Source organism: Ananas comosus, linkage group 5 (assembly GCF_001540865.1).
Source record: "Ananas comosus cultivar F153 linkage group 5, ASM154086v1, whole genome shotgun sequence".
NCBI lineage: Eukaryota > Viridiplantae > Streptophyta > Magnoliopsida > Poales > Bromeliaceae > Ananas > Ananas comosus.
In genome coordinates, this window is record NC_033625.1 from 4,006,211 (window position 1) to 4,022,969 (window position 16,759).

The 16,759-nt window shown below is 35.0% G+C and overlaps 2 protein-coding genes across 4 annotated transcripts; one reads left to right on the forward strand and one right to left on the reverse strand.

The window, feature by feature from the left end:
- Positions 1,438–3,097, forward strand: LOC109709839 (horcolin-like). The gene is made up of 3 exons (XM_020232180.1): positions 1,438–1,794; positions 1,914–2,105; positions 2,381–3,097. Exons 1-3 carry the CDS (start codon positions 1,792–1,794, stop codon positions 2,615–2,617), a joined length of 432 nt encoding a protein of 143 aa, XP_020087769.1. The 5' UTR covers positions 1,438–1,791; the 3' UTR covers positions 2,618–3,097.
- On the reverse strand, positions 8,532–11,554 carry LOC109710899 (transcription factor bHLH78-like). Of its 3 annotated transcripts, none has more exons than XM_020233702.1 (9): positions 11,278–11,551; positions 10,657–11,122; positions 10,330–10,551; positions 9,870–9,935; positions 9,685–9,753; positions 9,513–9,587; positions 9,219–9,410; positions 9,028–9,127; positions 8,532–8,946 (listed from the first exon to the last, which is right to left on the reverse strand). In XM_020233702.1, exons 2-9 carry the CDS (start codon positions 11,092–11,094, stop codon positions 8,909–8,911), a joined length of 1,200 nt encoding a protein of 399 aa, XP_020089291.1. In that variant the 5' UTR covers positions 11,095–11,122; positions 11,278–11,551; the 3' UTR covers positions 8,532–8,908. The 3 variants fall into 3 exon arrangements, 2 of the variants coding, with proteins under 2 accessions (XP_020089291.1, XP_020089290.1); XM_020233701.1 differs by having other exon boundaries at positions 10,657–11,175; positions 11,278–11,550; XR_002216473.1 differs by having other exon boundaries at positions 8,907–8,946; positions 9,219–9,429; positions 10,657–11,554.

The following is a 16,759-nucleotide window of genomic DNA, read 5'->3' on the forward strand; positions in this document are numbered from 1 at the left end:
GATGTCTCAAAGGATTAAACATCTGAATTGATAATTTAGAGTGTTAAAACTTCATTAGAATTCAACTTGGTGATTTTAGTTCATTATTTATTTTGATCAAATAACTTTAAAATTGACAATTTCGACGATCAGTATATAGAACATTCTCAATCTGATCGAATGTAATATCAAATGCAGCTACCTTAATTTTGCATTAAAGAGATCTATTATCTAATATATTTTTTGCTGAATGTAGAGCTGTTTGTATTACCTTATATGTCTTTTGCCTGCATGATTAAAATTGCAATATAATTTTGAAAAAATAAAATAAAACATTGTATGAGCAAATTGCACTATCAGTCTCCAAACTTTTATGAAAATTTTATTCTAACTACTATTTTTTTAAGGTAAAGTTAATATTTTGTAAATTTCTATAAATATATCGAATTAGCAAATTATATAGTCTGATGTTAAGTTCAGTGCATGACCATAGAAGCTGGGCCAATCAAGCCCTAATCCCGGTCTAGATTTGGATCGTGATTTCGAATCTTAATCATGTCCACGAATTGTGCATGATCCATTACTAGTTTGAGCCAATTTGAAATCGGCACGTTTCGGAATGGTCCGCATTTGGTTAAATCTGGCTTGTTTAATTTCATCGACAATCAAATTTCAAGTTCTTTTCGAATAATCAAGTAATCCAATTTCCTCTGAATTACGCATTGACTCTGATGAGTGCTCTTCCATTCTCTATTTTCATATGATTTCGGGTATATTTTGACTTATTCAAATCGAATTATTTTTCTTGACTATGGGGTTTATACTTCAATAAAAAAAGAGAAAAGGAAAAAAAATCTAATGATTTTTCTGTTGACCTATCAACTAGGTGTTTCTAAAAAAATAAATAAAATGAAATAAAATTCAATGTGCACTTAAACGATCAGAGTTGCAAAAGTTGACTAGAGAATATATCTTAGCTGTATACGCATGTTCATCCCAACCAAACATCTAATGTTTGGGATAAACCAAAATTTTAAGGTCAACACTCACCGACGGTCTCTAGAACAAGTGGCAAGGAACTTAATTGGTGGTTGGTACCCGAGACCCAAATTCGAATTCTAGTTCATTCACATTTTCAGCTAAGTTTATTTTTAAGTAAAATAAATGAAGCGGGTAGCATGCTACCTATCTCTCTCAAAAAAAAAAAAAAAATACATGTATAGTCACTCCCTATACTTTAGCATGTTGAGAAATTGACCCACTGAACTTTTGTTATTTTGATATTCATCCCGCTGCTTACTAATCCCCGTTAGCAATTATGGAGATTTTCTTAGAATAAAACATCCACGAGAGATATTTTTGACTAAACTAATTAATTCTTCATCATGTGCTCTCATACGCCTTTGTTTTGATTCTTTCAGAGAAAGTGTAAATCAAATAAAAAAAAGTTTTAGAGGACAAATAAAAACGAGTTAAAGTTTAGAAGATGTCTACACATTTTAACCAAAATTTAGATAGTGAGAACTTATATTGGAAGTTGGAAGAGGCTATTTGTTTTTCCTTTTTTTCCTTTTAAAATTTATTTTTTTCTTATACTTTATTGTAGAAACAAAGCATCTCATCTTGCACATGCAGCTCTAACAAATGTAAAAGTCAAGTACCTTATAATATATATATATGCACACAAATTGCGCAACTTGCATGAAACTATATATAGCATAAGCAGCCAGAATTGCTTATTCCAAAGTCATATCTCCATCACCGCAACCGAGCGAGAGATCACGACGAAGACGGAGACAATATAGTTGGAAAATGGTAAGAGTTTCATCGTCTGAGATGAAGAAATGGCCTCACCATCTATGCGCGCATTTAAAGTTACGATTCGTTTTGATTCTCTTTTCTTGTCGATATGTATTGTTTTTTATCGGATGCAGCTGATGAAGATGGGGCCTTGTGGTGGGGACGGAGGCGGTCAAAGGGACGTGGACATGAGGGGGGTGACACGCATAGTGAAGGTAGAGGTCCGCAGCGGGCACACCATCGATGCCGTTTCGTTCTTATACGAGCGCAACGGTAACCTCGAGTGGAGTCCCCGGTGGGGGGGCGGCGGCGGCGGCGTCAATGAGGTATGTAACAAATAAGCACTGCTATTGTAGTTACTCATTTTCATGCTGTTCACTTTAGTTTCTTGTACAGTAGTTAATTTGGTAACTGGTCCAGTAGTTCACTTGAAACTCGACCCGAGTCGACTCAATTTATTTCGGTCGATATCTCGAACTACTCAGGCCAAATCAATCATCATTATTTGGTATCATCGAAATTTCTAAGCGACTAATTTGTTAGAAAGGAAACATAACAAATGTTCTCTCATGATCGATGCTGGTTTTCTTTTATTCGGCAGATTAATCTTGCACAGAATGAATATCTTACTTCTGTTGTGGGACACTATGGTTACTTCAATAAAGATTTCGTGGTAAGATCACTTACTTTTGTTAGCAACCTCCGCACTTACGGACCCTACGGTCGTCAAGAAGGAATCACTTTCGCTCTTCCTTCAGCAAGGGGCAAAATTGTGGGTTTCCATGCAAGATCTGGTCTATTTCTTGATGCGATTGGCACTTACGTCCAGTTTGACTAGTCGATTGCCGACAAATGCCATTCTATGTACCTTTTTATATATATATGACTTGTTTTGCTACAAATAAGAGTGCTTTAAGCTTCATGGTATGGAGTGCTCAATATGTTGAGCCTGTGATTGCTTCTATTTCAAAATGATTGATGACCAAATGAGAACTTTTTTTATTTGGTCGGGTACGTTCTAATAAAGTAAATGTTAGTTGTAAAAACAAAAGCTTCTGTGTGTGGAGCACTTTTAAATAGGATGATTGTTGTACTGTACATTGCATCATCCAACGTCTAAAGTGTGTTTAGAGGCATGCATCATCTCTAAGGATTGTTAGCCGTATGAAAATGCATAACATGAATTGGTTGCTGATTGGTACATGTAGGTTGTGGTTGTGATCCTATTGTATCCGTTGGTACGCCGTGCTATTAAACATTGGCTCTTTACTGTAAAAATGAATTCAGTGTGAAGTGAACGCCCGTTTGGTTATTGATATATTTTGGTCATGTGTTTGAAACTTTACATTTGTTGGACATGTCTTTTTCTATGTAGGACATAAATATATTTGCTTGACCTATAAAGTTTTCTAAATGAAAAGGAAATGTGAATATAAAGTTGGTTCACGATCGATGTACTAGACTAGTAAAGCCTTTCAAGTGTGAATGGAATGAATTTAAATAGCAGGTGAAGTGTGTTTCATGCATGCTTATGCATGTATGAAACACATGCATGCTGTGCTTAATACATAGGCGGTCTTAGAATCATTCTACATATAAAATCCAAAAAAATATACAAACAAAAAATAATAAAAAATTAAAAAAAAATTATAAAGAAGAAATAATAATTTACGTGCTTCCACAATTAGCCTACATTCAAAAGAAAAAGCGAGAAATATATATTTCTTATATAAAAAAAAAAAAATCAAAGTTCAAACCCACACCTTTATATTTCTTTCAGCCTTATAGTTATTATCACCTTTTCCTTATTTTCATTCCAAATGAAAATAAAAAATTCACACACAAAAAAAAAAAAACTATTTTCATTCCAAATGGAATTCTCTGAAAAAAAAAAAGAAAAAAAGAGAAACTCAACAGGCTACGTCATTTAAGTCATGACTCATTGCTTGTTGCTTATTACGTGTTGATGCATTACAATTTTTTTTATATGCATCGATATAGCATTAGCTCCCCACTCAAAAAAAGAGAGTGAGAAAAGAAGAAAACAATAAGGACAACAGTTGAAAAGGATGAATAAAGATTTTAAACAGAACATAATAATTAAGTACAGTTGAGTGTATGTTATGCCACCTCACACGTATTAATGAAATACACACGGATGTAGATGCATGCAAATCTATACGGCCCTGACATTTTATTAAAGATAAAAAAGAACTGAAGAACATCTTAAGATAACACCTGTACAAAAACTCCATAACACCTCGCAACCAAGAGAAAGTTAATGAATTTGTTACAGAAACTGTTTGTGAGAAAGTTGTCAAAAAAATCCCACGAATGTGCTTCAATAATTTTAGAAAAGTGAAGTAATTAACAAAATATTGCATGTTCTAAAAGAGGTGCAAAGAGTCATATTAATGCACTGTTGTACTATCTAAGTTCAAGCCCAAAAAGTTGACGAATGTAATGTTTGAGTACAAAATAATTTTTTTTTTGAGAAATAGGTAGCACGCTACCCGCTTTATTCATTGAATTGGTGAATTAAACTACAAGTGCGGAGCAACCAGGCCCCCGAAAAGAAGGAAACCTTAAAAAAGAAAAAAAAGAAAAAAAAGAAGAAGTTAAGGAGCGAGAAGGAGGTCCCACTCCTTCAAGAGAAGCTTGAGTCTGTGCACTGCTAGTTCAGTCCAAAAAATTGCACCGTTTCTGACCTTTCAAATAATCCACCAGTAACTGACTAGGTCAGTCATTCTGGATCTCTTCGTTTGATAATCCTTTTTGCTCTTCCATCTATCCCACACGAGATTCACGTCGTCCCCTAGGTCTTCCGTTTGGATATCATCTACTCCGGTTACTATGATAAACTTGCCGAGTACAAAATATATTAATGCGTTGTACAAAGAGCACAAGCTAATGCTAGCCCCATTCATAATCTCGTGTACGGGACACTACATACAAAAGGCTAAGGGTTGAAACCTGGTCGGCCCGAATTTTTATGCTTTTGGAATGGGACGGGGTTTGTTGGGCCTAAACAGCTGTCTAGAAAAATCAATAAATACTTATCTACAAAATATATAGAGTCTCACCGATATACTATCGACAGTACAAAAATCTTTGTGCTACTAATTATTTTTAATGATGCAATTTTGAAATTAATGATCAGCTCCGTTAGACATGATCTACGCTATTGAAAATATTTAGATATTTTTTTAATATTATTTGACTAGTGATCAAAAGGTTTCAAAATTGATAATTTTAATAACTAATGTAATACATCTGTAAATTTAATAGTATGAAATAATTCAAATTTCATAAAATTTTTATATATTTTTTTTATTATTATTTAGAATAAGACGATCAGTACTTTCAAATCTTTTGTCATCATTTTTTATGGTATTTTTATTTTCATCTATTTATTTTTAGATTACTCGTTTTATAGATAAATAATATCAAAAAATTATAAAATTTAGTTTTCAAATACTTTTAATAATGTAAAGCAAGTCTAACGAAGCTAATTGTCGATTCGGATAACACATCATCGAAAACAACTTAATTAGTAGTACAGAGATTTCCGTGCTACCATAGTATAGAAACCGGACTCAATATATACCCTCCATACTATCAATAGTATATAGTCGGACTCGTACAAGAGAAAGGTCTCAACAAAGTAAACCTCACTTATTTTAATGGTAAATCATACAAATTGCTAGCATTAATCAAGTAAAATTGGGTAACTTTCAGAGATATGCTCTTCTGGATTGTCACCTCTTCAGACGCAACCAAAGTAGGTTTGTGCTTGCTTTCAATCTACAACATCTAAATTGCCTATAAATATGTCCCATGATCGATTGTTCCATCAGCTCCTTATTTAGCTTCCCGTACGTAGATCCATCCTCTTAGTCTTGGCCTCAATGACATATACCCTGCATGGCCGTTCCTTCGCTCCGCGCGATACAGCTTCGTAGACTGATATATCATATGCACAAACAAAGCATTTGTTTTATTTCTGCGTGATCGGCCACTCTTGTACTCCATCCGCCCCTGGCCGGAGAGATTTAGATGTTTTCTGAGAAAGCATCTTCATTTCTTAACCAGGATCAATGATTATTTTACCTACTCTCAATATATATTCGTATGTGCATGATCGTGTCAACAATGATATCTGTACGTACGTAGCATGATTGACGAAGAAAGTATAGTGAGTCCATGTGCTTATATTCTGAGCCTAGCTACGTAAGTTTAAGAATATGATATATTTATTGAAATATATCCAATCAAAAAGTCTTTAGTCTGTATGTTTGAACTCGTTAATATATTCACGCTTTACTCCTCTAATTATTTTTTGAGAGCTAGAAAAATAACATACTATTCGCTTTATTTGTTTCTTTTAAAAATAAATTTAGTTAGAAATGTAAAATAATTATACTTCAAAGTAGGAATATTCTCATGTACCAATTATTAAATATTTTTGTCATTTGCACTAGGAATGGTAGGTTTTATTCTACTTATTACTGTGTGGGGATAGGATTGTTCTGATGTGAATGGAGAGAGAGAGAGAGAGAGAGAGAGAGAGACCTTAGCTTGCTTAAGATATATCCAAATTAAATGTCTTAGACAGAGGAGAAGTTTGGGACAGAAGCAGCTGGCTGATGGTAACATTATCTGAAACTTGAGGTACTGAGCTGATAAAGTGCAGGACCATCACCCCACCAGCACAAGAAATGAAGGGAGTAAGGTGAGGGGCGTATATGAATGTAATTATCATAGTGGTCCAATATTGTTGGTGTACATAAATGGCCCATACAAGATACCACTGTGATCTCCTCTTGGTCCTTTGCATGAGAAGAGAGAGAGAGAGAGAGAGAGAGAGAGAGAGAGAGAGAGAGAGAGAGAGAGGAGGGGGGGAACAAACACTTCGAAGGAGATTAGAGGCCATTGTCCCATATCTCCTGTTGATTGGGAAATGACAATGTGGACATCTTACCCACTACTATTCACTTTTGGCCCTCCCTCTAGAGAAAAAGGAACTAACTTACAAGGGACTCTTTCATGCCAACTATAACCCATTAGCTTGGATCAATCCCTTGCTGCTATGAAATGCTCTTGTGGACCAGCACCAGAGACTCCAACCAAAAGTTAAAAAAAGGGGGGGAAATGTATAGTGAATCAATCAATAATATGCAATTTTTTCATAAGACTCTCTAAACTTCACTTTTCTTCACTAACACTTTTTAATTTGAGGATTTTCAGCTGAAAAAGATTGATGATTTTGTTAAATTAATCCGTCATTCCATCAAAACTCACGGTTAATAATTGTGAACCAATATGTTGGTTTTTTAATCAGGTTTCAGGTCGCCCATGATGGACAAATCCGACCCGACCCATTAAGAGATGGTTTTCTTAGTTGGTTGGGAAACCACCCAGTACGTGCAGTTACAAACGTGCAGAGAGAAAAGGAGGGATGTAACGTGAAAGAAAAATAGCTTACATTCTGCTTCTTCTTCTCCTAATGAGATTTCTCTCCCCATCACAAAATTCTTAAAGTTTACTCACTTCTTGGAAGATTTGACATTTGGGTTGTGGAAACTAGTGCAATTTTCATCTTGTGATCTTGCATTTGATCCGTTGGAGCGATTGGTTTGGTTTGATCCTATTTTTATCACGACCTTCGAATCGAAATTGAGGTATTTTATAGATTAAATTTTACTTTCACAATAACTGCTAATTAATTAGCATATAAATGAAAGTAAATTGAGCATCAATCAAAACTAAATGAAGTCCTGAGCCAATTTCAAATTACCCCGGTGTCTCCATCCAATTTTTAGTTTTCACACCTAAAAAGTCCTTTTTTTTCTTCGTTTTCACACAGATATGAGCAATCAACAAGAAGTGAAACAACAGTTTCCAAAACTTAGGCGACAACGTTGGTCTCCGCTACCATATTTTTCAAAAGATCAATTTAATGAGAAACAGTTTAGCAACATATTCTTTAATTAAGATGATTAAAGCCATTTTTTCCTTTTCGCTAAACAGAATAATCCAAAGGAAATAAAAAATGCACGAACCACCGAATCCAAATAAGATCGGCCAACTTGTCAATTTTTTTAATGAGAGGACAGCAAATATATGTGCATCAACATGATTCATTGAAGTGGGCAAACGGTTTCGAAAGTGACCCACAACCTAACTACCAATTGAGTAGAAACGCGCATATCTTTTGCTCTAATTGTAGTGCTCATATAAATCTAAGTAAACTGACAAAAAAAATAATTGCCCAATATTTGCGCGATTTGTCCGAAGGATCAATTTAGAGAAAGATTACACCAAGGCTAATGTGTCTTTAGCTCACAATAATGGTGTGGGGCTCAAATAAGGGAAGATGCCTGAGTTGTTTAGCAAGAAAAGTTGTCCCTAATAAGATGCATCATTGTCCATGTCTCATTTATTAAAGGACTGAAGCATTAACTGCAAGATGGAATTAAGTTTTGATAAAGTTTTGGCCCCTAACAGGTTGAGCAATGCTTCGCGTAGGTGTTAAGGGCAGTGGTTCGAGACGTGCGTGAACCAATCAGCGCGAGCTATGCATGATTGTCGGTAAATCAGCAGTTTTTGAAGGGACCTATAGGAATATGCTAGATATTCTAGTGAGATGCGCAAATTGAATTTAGTTAGTTGTCATATTTCTATATATATCCAAAATGGAACTTTAAGAACCAACAGTTTAGTTACAACACTTCACCGAGTTCTGAGAAAGATTCAACTTCAAAAAGTTTGCACCCTATATATATATCTTTATCCGACAACATCTCTTAGCTCTGATATGAAAACATAGGACGAGTTTTATCAGATGAAATAGATATATAATTTAAACAGCATCATAATTCCACGTCTCTCGCACTCTTCTTCTCCCTCTTCAACATCTTAAAAGGGGTGTTTGTAATATTTGCACCACCTTTTTTCAACTGTACTAACTTGTTACACTGCAACTCTGAAAAATATCAAAAGAATCATACGAGAAATTAAAATTGTCTTAGAAACTATAGATTGTTAGTTCAAAAGCTTCTCGCTCCGGCGCCGACCAACTTCTGGCTATATACAAAGGAATCATCAAGCTCCAAATCAATTGAGATAACTAGAGCTCAATTTTCATGTGAGATGATTGTAATTGACCTGCACCGCGTAAATCATGTTTCAGCATACTCATTTAAAAGAATATAAGATTCAAAAATGCACACAAAATTATGTACCTACCAACAGCATGAAAGCTCTGAGAGGAGACTACTACATCCTGATTTTGCGCAATGTCCATTTGAACAACACTTTGGAGATCATCCTCCCACATATTCCCTACCTGAAAATTTAAAATTGCTTTTCAATTGAGTATTCTCTTCTACAAGAATCAAATTGGATTACACTAAATGTCGGCGACCATAATTTATTACCTGTAAAGAAGCATTGCCGATTCCGTTAAGGAGTTGGTGTGGGCTCATACTTTGAGAAAGAGAAGGGTCTAACTGGTTCATGGAGTGGAGAATGTTCCCCTCCTGATGAGGATGGTCGGTATAGGAAAACGCCGCACCCGAAGTTTCCAACGGGAAAACTGGATTCAGAAAAGGACCGGTATTTTGATGCATCTGGATTCAACAAAAGGATCTGAATATAAGGCGCACTACATTTAAACAAAAGAAAAAAAAAAATACAACAAAGAGAATGTTGAAATAGTGTTTCAAGCTCACATCTTTGGAGAGAAGATTCGGCAAGTTGGTGAAGTCTAGCTGGGGATTCACAGTGGCCAGCTTCATCGAAAGAAACTGCAATAATAAAATAAAACCTTAAATTCATAAGAATCCAAAATAAAATTTCTCACATCATAAAACGCCGACTTCGGCTCTGCAACAATGTGTATACCTCGACTTGCCGTTGGAGAGATTGCACATAATTTATGATCTCATCAAGCATAACGGCTTTTCCCGTCACCTACATGCCCGGAAAACAAAAAGGGAAAATCCAAAGTCAAATTCAATTCCTCAAGTAGATATAAGTAGCAATTTTCGAGCAAGGTTTAGTTTCTCTTCTTGAATTCTAGATGTTACCTTATTGCATCCTGGCACCAAATCCTGGAGTAATTTCATTCTCTGGCTTATCTTTTCTCTTCTAACCTGGTAACACAAGTAGAACATTCCTAAGTAAAGATACAAAGGGGGCGGGGGGGAGGAGGAAAAAGACCAAAGTTTATTTTGTCGTAATTAAGGCACTAAACTTTAATATTTTGTTCCAATTTGGGTTGCTTCGTTAAACTCCGTTCAGTTTACATAATAAAAAGGGCTACGGCGCATACAATCAGCTGTCACATCATCCATCCGAGAGAGAATTTTAGTGAAGTTTGATAGAATCATGCCATGTGATAGAAACTTAAAAGTTCATGTGGTAATTTGAAACGAATTGAGATTCGATGACCAAATATGAAACTTCATAATAAGTTCAGCAACCAGCCGAATAAACATAGGAAAAATGCGGAATCTGAGACAAACATAAGGGAGATCAAAATTGTACCCTCTCCGCGAGGCTGTGGCTATCTGTTGCTTGGCCCCTTCTTGCTCTCACATGGATGTAATCTTTAGGCGGTTCCGCGGGCTTCGCATTATTCTTCTCCTTGCCCTGTTTCTGAGCCCCATTTTGCGCCTCTTTATGTTTAATCGAATCCTCTTCTTCTATCTTTTGATCACTCTCCCCCAGTCTACATCTCTTTCTCTCTAAGCCCTTCTCCTCCAACACCTGCAAATCGGCGATTCGCACTCCTCAATTCCGCATAATAGAATGAATGGCTCTTGCAAACTAGTTAAAATGAAAAAGAAACATGTGGAGGAAACTTTTTAATACATTGAGAGAGCTCTTGGGTGAGTTCACCAAAGGTGCCTCTTTTCCTCTGCTTTTTGCTGCGGCTGCTTTGCGCTTCTTGGGATTGCTCTCCGAGGGAGAATGGAAGCACTCGGCCGAGGGTGGATCGGATACCGACGACTCCTCCGCATCGATCGGCGCCTTGCCGATCTCCGGGAGCCCGAACCGGCTCGCAAATGCGCGGTAGTTCCGGGCATCGAAGCTCGAAAGCCTCGCCGCCCTCTCGGCGAAGCCCGGGTCGGGGAAAAGCTGATCCAAATGGGTCATCGTCAGCGGCGGCGGCGGCGATGGATTCAGGTTGGGAGAAATTGATCCAATGTAGGGGTGCTGCGACGAGATCTCGGCGCCGAATTGGCCGAGAAGATCATGATCACAGTTGAGGTTGAGGAAGAATTGGGGCAATTGGTCGCCGCAGTTCATCTCCGTGGATCAGAGAATTTCAGGTCCTAAAATTGGTAGAGGGTGTTCAAAGATCTCTTCTTTTTTCGAAAAAAGAGAGCTAAATACCCAGATGATGATTCAGTTTGAGGAGTGAGAATTTGAAGGGGAAAAGAGGAATTTTTGGGAGAAATGGGGGGAAAGATCTCTCCTTTAGTATTTTCTGACAAGAAATAGCTGCTGAAATTGGCTGGGGGTGTTGAAAGATCTCTCTTTTTTTATGAGATTTGGGCACAAATTGGGAGCAAAAGAGCTAAATTTAGCAAAGATGTCAAATACCCAGATGATGATCCACTGTTTAGAGTGAGAATTGAGGGGGAAAAGAGGAGCCTTTTTTAGGGGAAAAATTGGGGGAAAGAGAGGGAGTGGAAAGGGGGGGAAAAGAGAGGTTTTTAAAGAGGGGGTGAGGAAGTGGAGAACAGAGGGGAAAGGGGCTGTGGAGAGGAAAGAGAGAGAGAGAGAGGAAAAGTTTGACCTTTTTATTATTATTATTATTATTTATTTTTTATTATTATTATTGTGTGTTGGGAATTAGTGAAGGTGATGATGCCAAAGCATAATTTAGGGAGGTCAAATTATAATTTGGAGCTGTGTCCCCCCCATGCAGCTGGAAAATACTCATGGTCATTAGCTCACCTTTTGCGCCATGAAAAATGGGAGAGATAGAGATAGGGTGACAGAGAAGGATTGGAAAAATACGTTCTATCCGACGCGCCTGAGTAAAGACGCACCGCACTGCCTTTCTGTACTTAATTTAAATCTTAAAGTATTCTTTATGCTATTTCGATCGTAGAAATTTGCACGTCTTATTTATTCCAAGACGTCCGTCCTAGTCAGACACATCTAATAAAATTAATTTTCTGACATATTAAATCATCTTTGTATGTAATATTTCATATACCAATACTGTTGATAATTCAGAAATAACTATTAGATTTATCTATAATTACTAATACATGAGTTATACTGTACAAGTTAATGCGCGCGTACTATCCAATTTTTAAGAGTTAGGACACTTACTAATAAGAAGTTGAGGTATCTTTTGATATACATGTACAAATGCTCAATTGTTTATTTGTTTAATTTTGGAGTATGTGACTGTGAATGTGCTGGTCCCTAAGCAGATGCGGTTTGTCCTGAGTTGAAATCATCAATGATTGAAGTCGTAAGAGGACATCAGGGAAGTTATTTAATTAGTTTGGTTATCTATTTAAATACATCATCTTCCATGCGTTGGCAAAAGATGTTGAGAAAAAGCCATTGTTCTACTCTGGGCTCTCTCAGACTCTTCATTTTGTTCTGCTACCATAATTTCCTGGGGAGCTTTTTAATCTGTGAACGGATTTCAAGCTGCTTTGGAGCATTCTTTTATTATCTTTTTACATCGGATAATCATTTAGTTTTCATTAATTTCTCAAATCAGATCTTAGAAAAGAGAATGTAATAATATTTTAATCTCTCTAATTCTGTGAGACCGTAGATTTGATTATTCACGGCCAATATTTACTTGTTAGGCTAAAATTAGTTTTAGGTGTATGTCCTCTTTAATATGCATTCTATGTTTAAGCTGAGTTTATTAAAACTATTTGTAGATTATTATTAGGCTAAATTACAGAAGATTTTTTTGTCAATATTCATTTTGTCAATTTTCTCCCTGTCATTAAAAAAACCTACACTTTACCACTTAAAAATTAAAAAATATTCACTTCGCTCCCACCGTCAATGTTCTGTTAAAGTTCTATTTATATCTTATTTTTTATACCCAAAATACTCTTGAAACTCTCATTCATACCCACATACATGCCCTCGACAGCCGCTTCGCCCTCTCCTATTGCTTCACCCTCGCCCACCCCTCTGTAGCCGAGACACTCGCCCTCGCCCTCCTCCGCTGCCGGGATAAGCAAGACTAGGTAGGAGGAGTCGAGAAGATGAAGAAGATGAAGATAATTTGCTCAACTTGTCACATTATATCCTCCTGTGAATATTTTTTATTTTTCTAATAGGCAAAATGTAGGTTTTTGAATGATCGAGAGAGAAAGTGAAAAAATAAGTATTGACAGAAAGATTTTATGTAATTTAGCCTTATTATTATTATTATTATTATTATTATTATTATTACAAATCTATCTTTTAAGGAAATAGTTAAAGATTGTGATGATAGATGATGGGCAAATTATTTGCTGTTGCTTCTGTTATACTCCTTGATTTTGCTTCACAAGTAAAAAGCTGCATAAATTGTCCTTCAAAGTGTGAAGATGCTTTTGCTGCTCCCCTTTTGCCTTTTCCTTGGTGCAATATCTTCAAGCAAAGGGGGGAGATAAAGTAGATGACTAATAAAAGGAACTAAAGAAGGTAAAATTGTTGGGGGGATACTCTAATTAAAAGAAAAAAAAATCATATTGTTTATTTCTTTCTCTTTAACATTGAGCAATGCTTGTGCAGTGAAATAGGGCCTTTATAAAGTTGTGGGGCTTCATCAATTCCAAGGTGAAGAAGAAAGGAGGATAAGTTAAACAAAAGCTATCAAAAGGCTATGGAGGCTAAGATTGTTTTTTTTTAAGTAAAAAAAAAATTTCTGCTTTTCTATTGCTGGTTAGTTTCCAAGTTTCTTATTTTACAATAACAAGAAAAAAATATCTTTTTCCCTTTCTTAAACAAGACCAGTAATAATATTAACAAGGAGAAAATATACTAGTGTATTTCTTAAAAAAAATATATAGATAATTGATGATGACTCTTTAATTTTTAAAATAATCTATATATTTTTCTATATTTTTAACATATTATAAAAATATCCCTCCGCAATCTTTCAATCACTCATCCATTAAAATTCTTTTTTTCATGACCGCCTAGAATCACAACAGAAGAAAAAAAAAGAAAAAAAAAAGAGTTATGCTAGATCTGCAACTCACGGTGAACTGTAATCTTTCAACAATTCCAATCTAATGGTTATTTTTTCTTCACTTTTTTTATTTATTAAAAAATAAAAGGAGGAAGTAAATTCTCAACACTCTTGAATAAGGGATTCTAGTAGTAGTATATTTACAGAATGGACGCGTAGTATAGAAAGGAGATTAAAAAAAATAAAGGGGAGTTTTGCAAGGTGTTGAAAATTAAAAAAGGATATTTAGATTGTTTTAAAATTTAAAGAAATATATAAGCTATTTGTTTTCTGTTAAAAAATATATACTAGTATTTATCTCTATCAAAAATATGATAAATGTGTGCTCTCAGGTCAAAATTTTGCGCGTTAGAAATTAACATTTATTAAAATATTTTAAACACAAATTAGGTTATTATTTTTTCTAATCTGTAGTTAAGTAGGTCAGTAAATTAATCCTAAAAAAGTACTAACTTGAACACGCAACTCAACTTCGCCCATCGACCGACTCTGATACCATACTATCCAAAAATAATAATAATTATTTGAAATAACAAATAAATAGTAATCAATTTTAGCATTTAGTTACCAAACTAATGGTATCTGATTATTTTTGCACCAATTAATTATTAATTAATTATCATCATATATTTTATTGGCTTGTTCTTGGGATTGCTGCAGAGAGTCACATGCATGTTGGGGTTGTAAACAACTTTGATTCCCATTGGAAGTGGGCTTCCACCAATCCCCCCCTTTCCCCCTCCCCCTCATTACCAACCAACCTAGTCATAGATTAGTGCACATATTCCCACCTAAATTACATTATTTATGTAACATAATTACATATATAATAATAATAACTATATATGCTTTCCTAATCATAACACTGTACTCCTCAATCATCTCTGCAGACATTGTTAAGCTTCACTGTATATTAAAAGAGAAAATAAGAGTGATTATTTATTTATTTATTTATTTATTTATTTATTTAAAAAGTAGGTATGGTTCAATGAATTTTGTTTCCATTAGTAATTACTCTATTGTTAATTAAAACAAGCAAAGGTTGTGGATGCGTACTTAATTTTTATTTATCTTCTGCATGCAATCATTGGGGTCAGAAATCAGTGGGCAGATTAAATCTGATGAGTAAGTTCCAAGCAGCAGAGATGGGCTTTTTTTTTTTTTTTTGTAATTAACCCTCTGAAAAAAAAAATTATTTTAAAAATAGTCACAGTAAATTTAAATTTACAAAAATGATCCTGATCTTGCCACTCGGGCGCCACATCAGCGCCACGTGGACGGGGTGGGGCATTACCGTATTTCATACTTATCTTTTTCATAATACGTATATTTTTTCTTTTCCTTTCCTTTTTCCAGACACGGATGAATGGTTCACCGTGTTTAACTTAACTATCTGGCCCGCAATGACGCTGACGTGACGCCTGCGTGGCAGGATTAGAGCAATTTTTGTAAATTTAAATTTGCTGGGACTATTTTTAAAATAAATTTTTTTCAGAGAGCTAATTGCAAAAAAAGCCCTTTGAAATAAAAGCTTGGGAAGAGTTTGACTCGCGGGGTATCATGTTTGCGAATACCTTATTCATATTCGTCGTGTTTAGTATTTAGCACTGAGATGATAAATAAGATGAAAGGGTAATGCTGAGAAAGAACGGTGGTGGACATGTCACAGGTACAATTCGATCAGATCGAATAATTTTGCCCGAGATGTTGGTGTCAAATCCGAACTAGGAAAAGAATGTAATCCAAAAATCACTTTCCATCAGATAGATAGGAGTGAGCTCTCAACTCGGGCACGTAAACCGCATAGAGATTCACGCAGATGACAATCGGACGGCTCACGGGGACTCTCCTCAGTAGAAAGCTTCAAGTTTTGGTCGAGCTCAAGGGATATTCTTAGAAAGTTGACAAATTAGCATTCAAAACAAAAAAAAATTCAAAAAAAGGGGCGTTATGTCGGGTACTCGGAATAAAATTCAGTGCATGTGTTCTTGTTTCCTCAACAGTTCGAATTATAAATTTATTTATAAATTACAATGCCATGAGATTTACGTTATATCATGAAACATTGTTCTGCGTCTGTGTACATACAAATAATAAGTAAAAATGAAGTAAATAAATAAATATATATATATATAGGACAAATTATAAAGTAAAATTCACACCAAACTCAAATTTTAATAGGACATACAAAAAGGTTCTTTCCAAAAAAGGGGCATAATAATATCAAGACATCTGAATATAATACAAATAAAATTGTAGTAAACTGGTTTAAAAATGAGCTTATATTATAGGATTTTTTTTTTGAAATTAAGTTTAACTTTACATTCATGATTTTATTTTATTTTTTCGTGTAGCATCATGTAACTCGAACATATGTCTTTTGCAATTGATCTTCTTGTTTATATTTATATATAAAAAAAAAAATTTCTTTAATATTTTTGGAGCAACGACGTAAGGACAAAGAAAGGATTAATTTTTAGTGCCTCGTTAGAAGGGTAAGAATATAATAATAATAATAATAATATGAAAAGATTAGCATCAATTTAATATATATATAATAATAATAATGCGGCGCTTCACGTAAATTTTCTAACAACCACACTATTTTATCTTTTGTTTCTTCTTATTATTATTATTTTAATTTCTTTGGATCCATTGAATGTAACCTCTACTCCAATACTAGGTGCTAACCCACTAAACTCCTACTCCGGTTTCATTATTATTCTACTATAGAGAATTCCACTC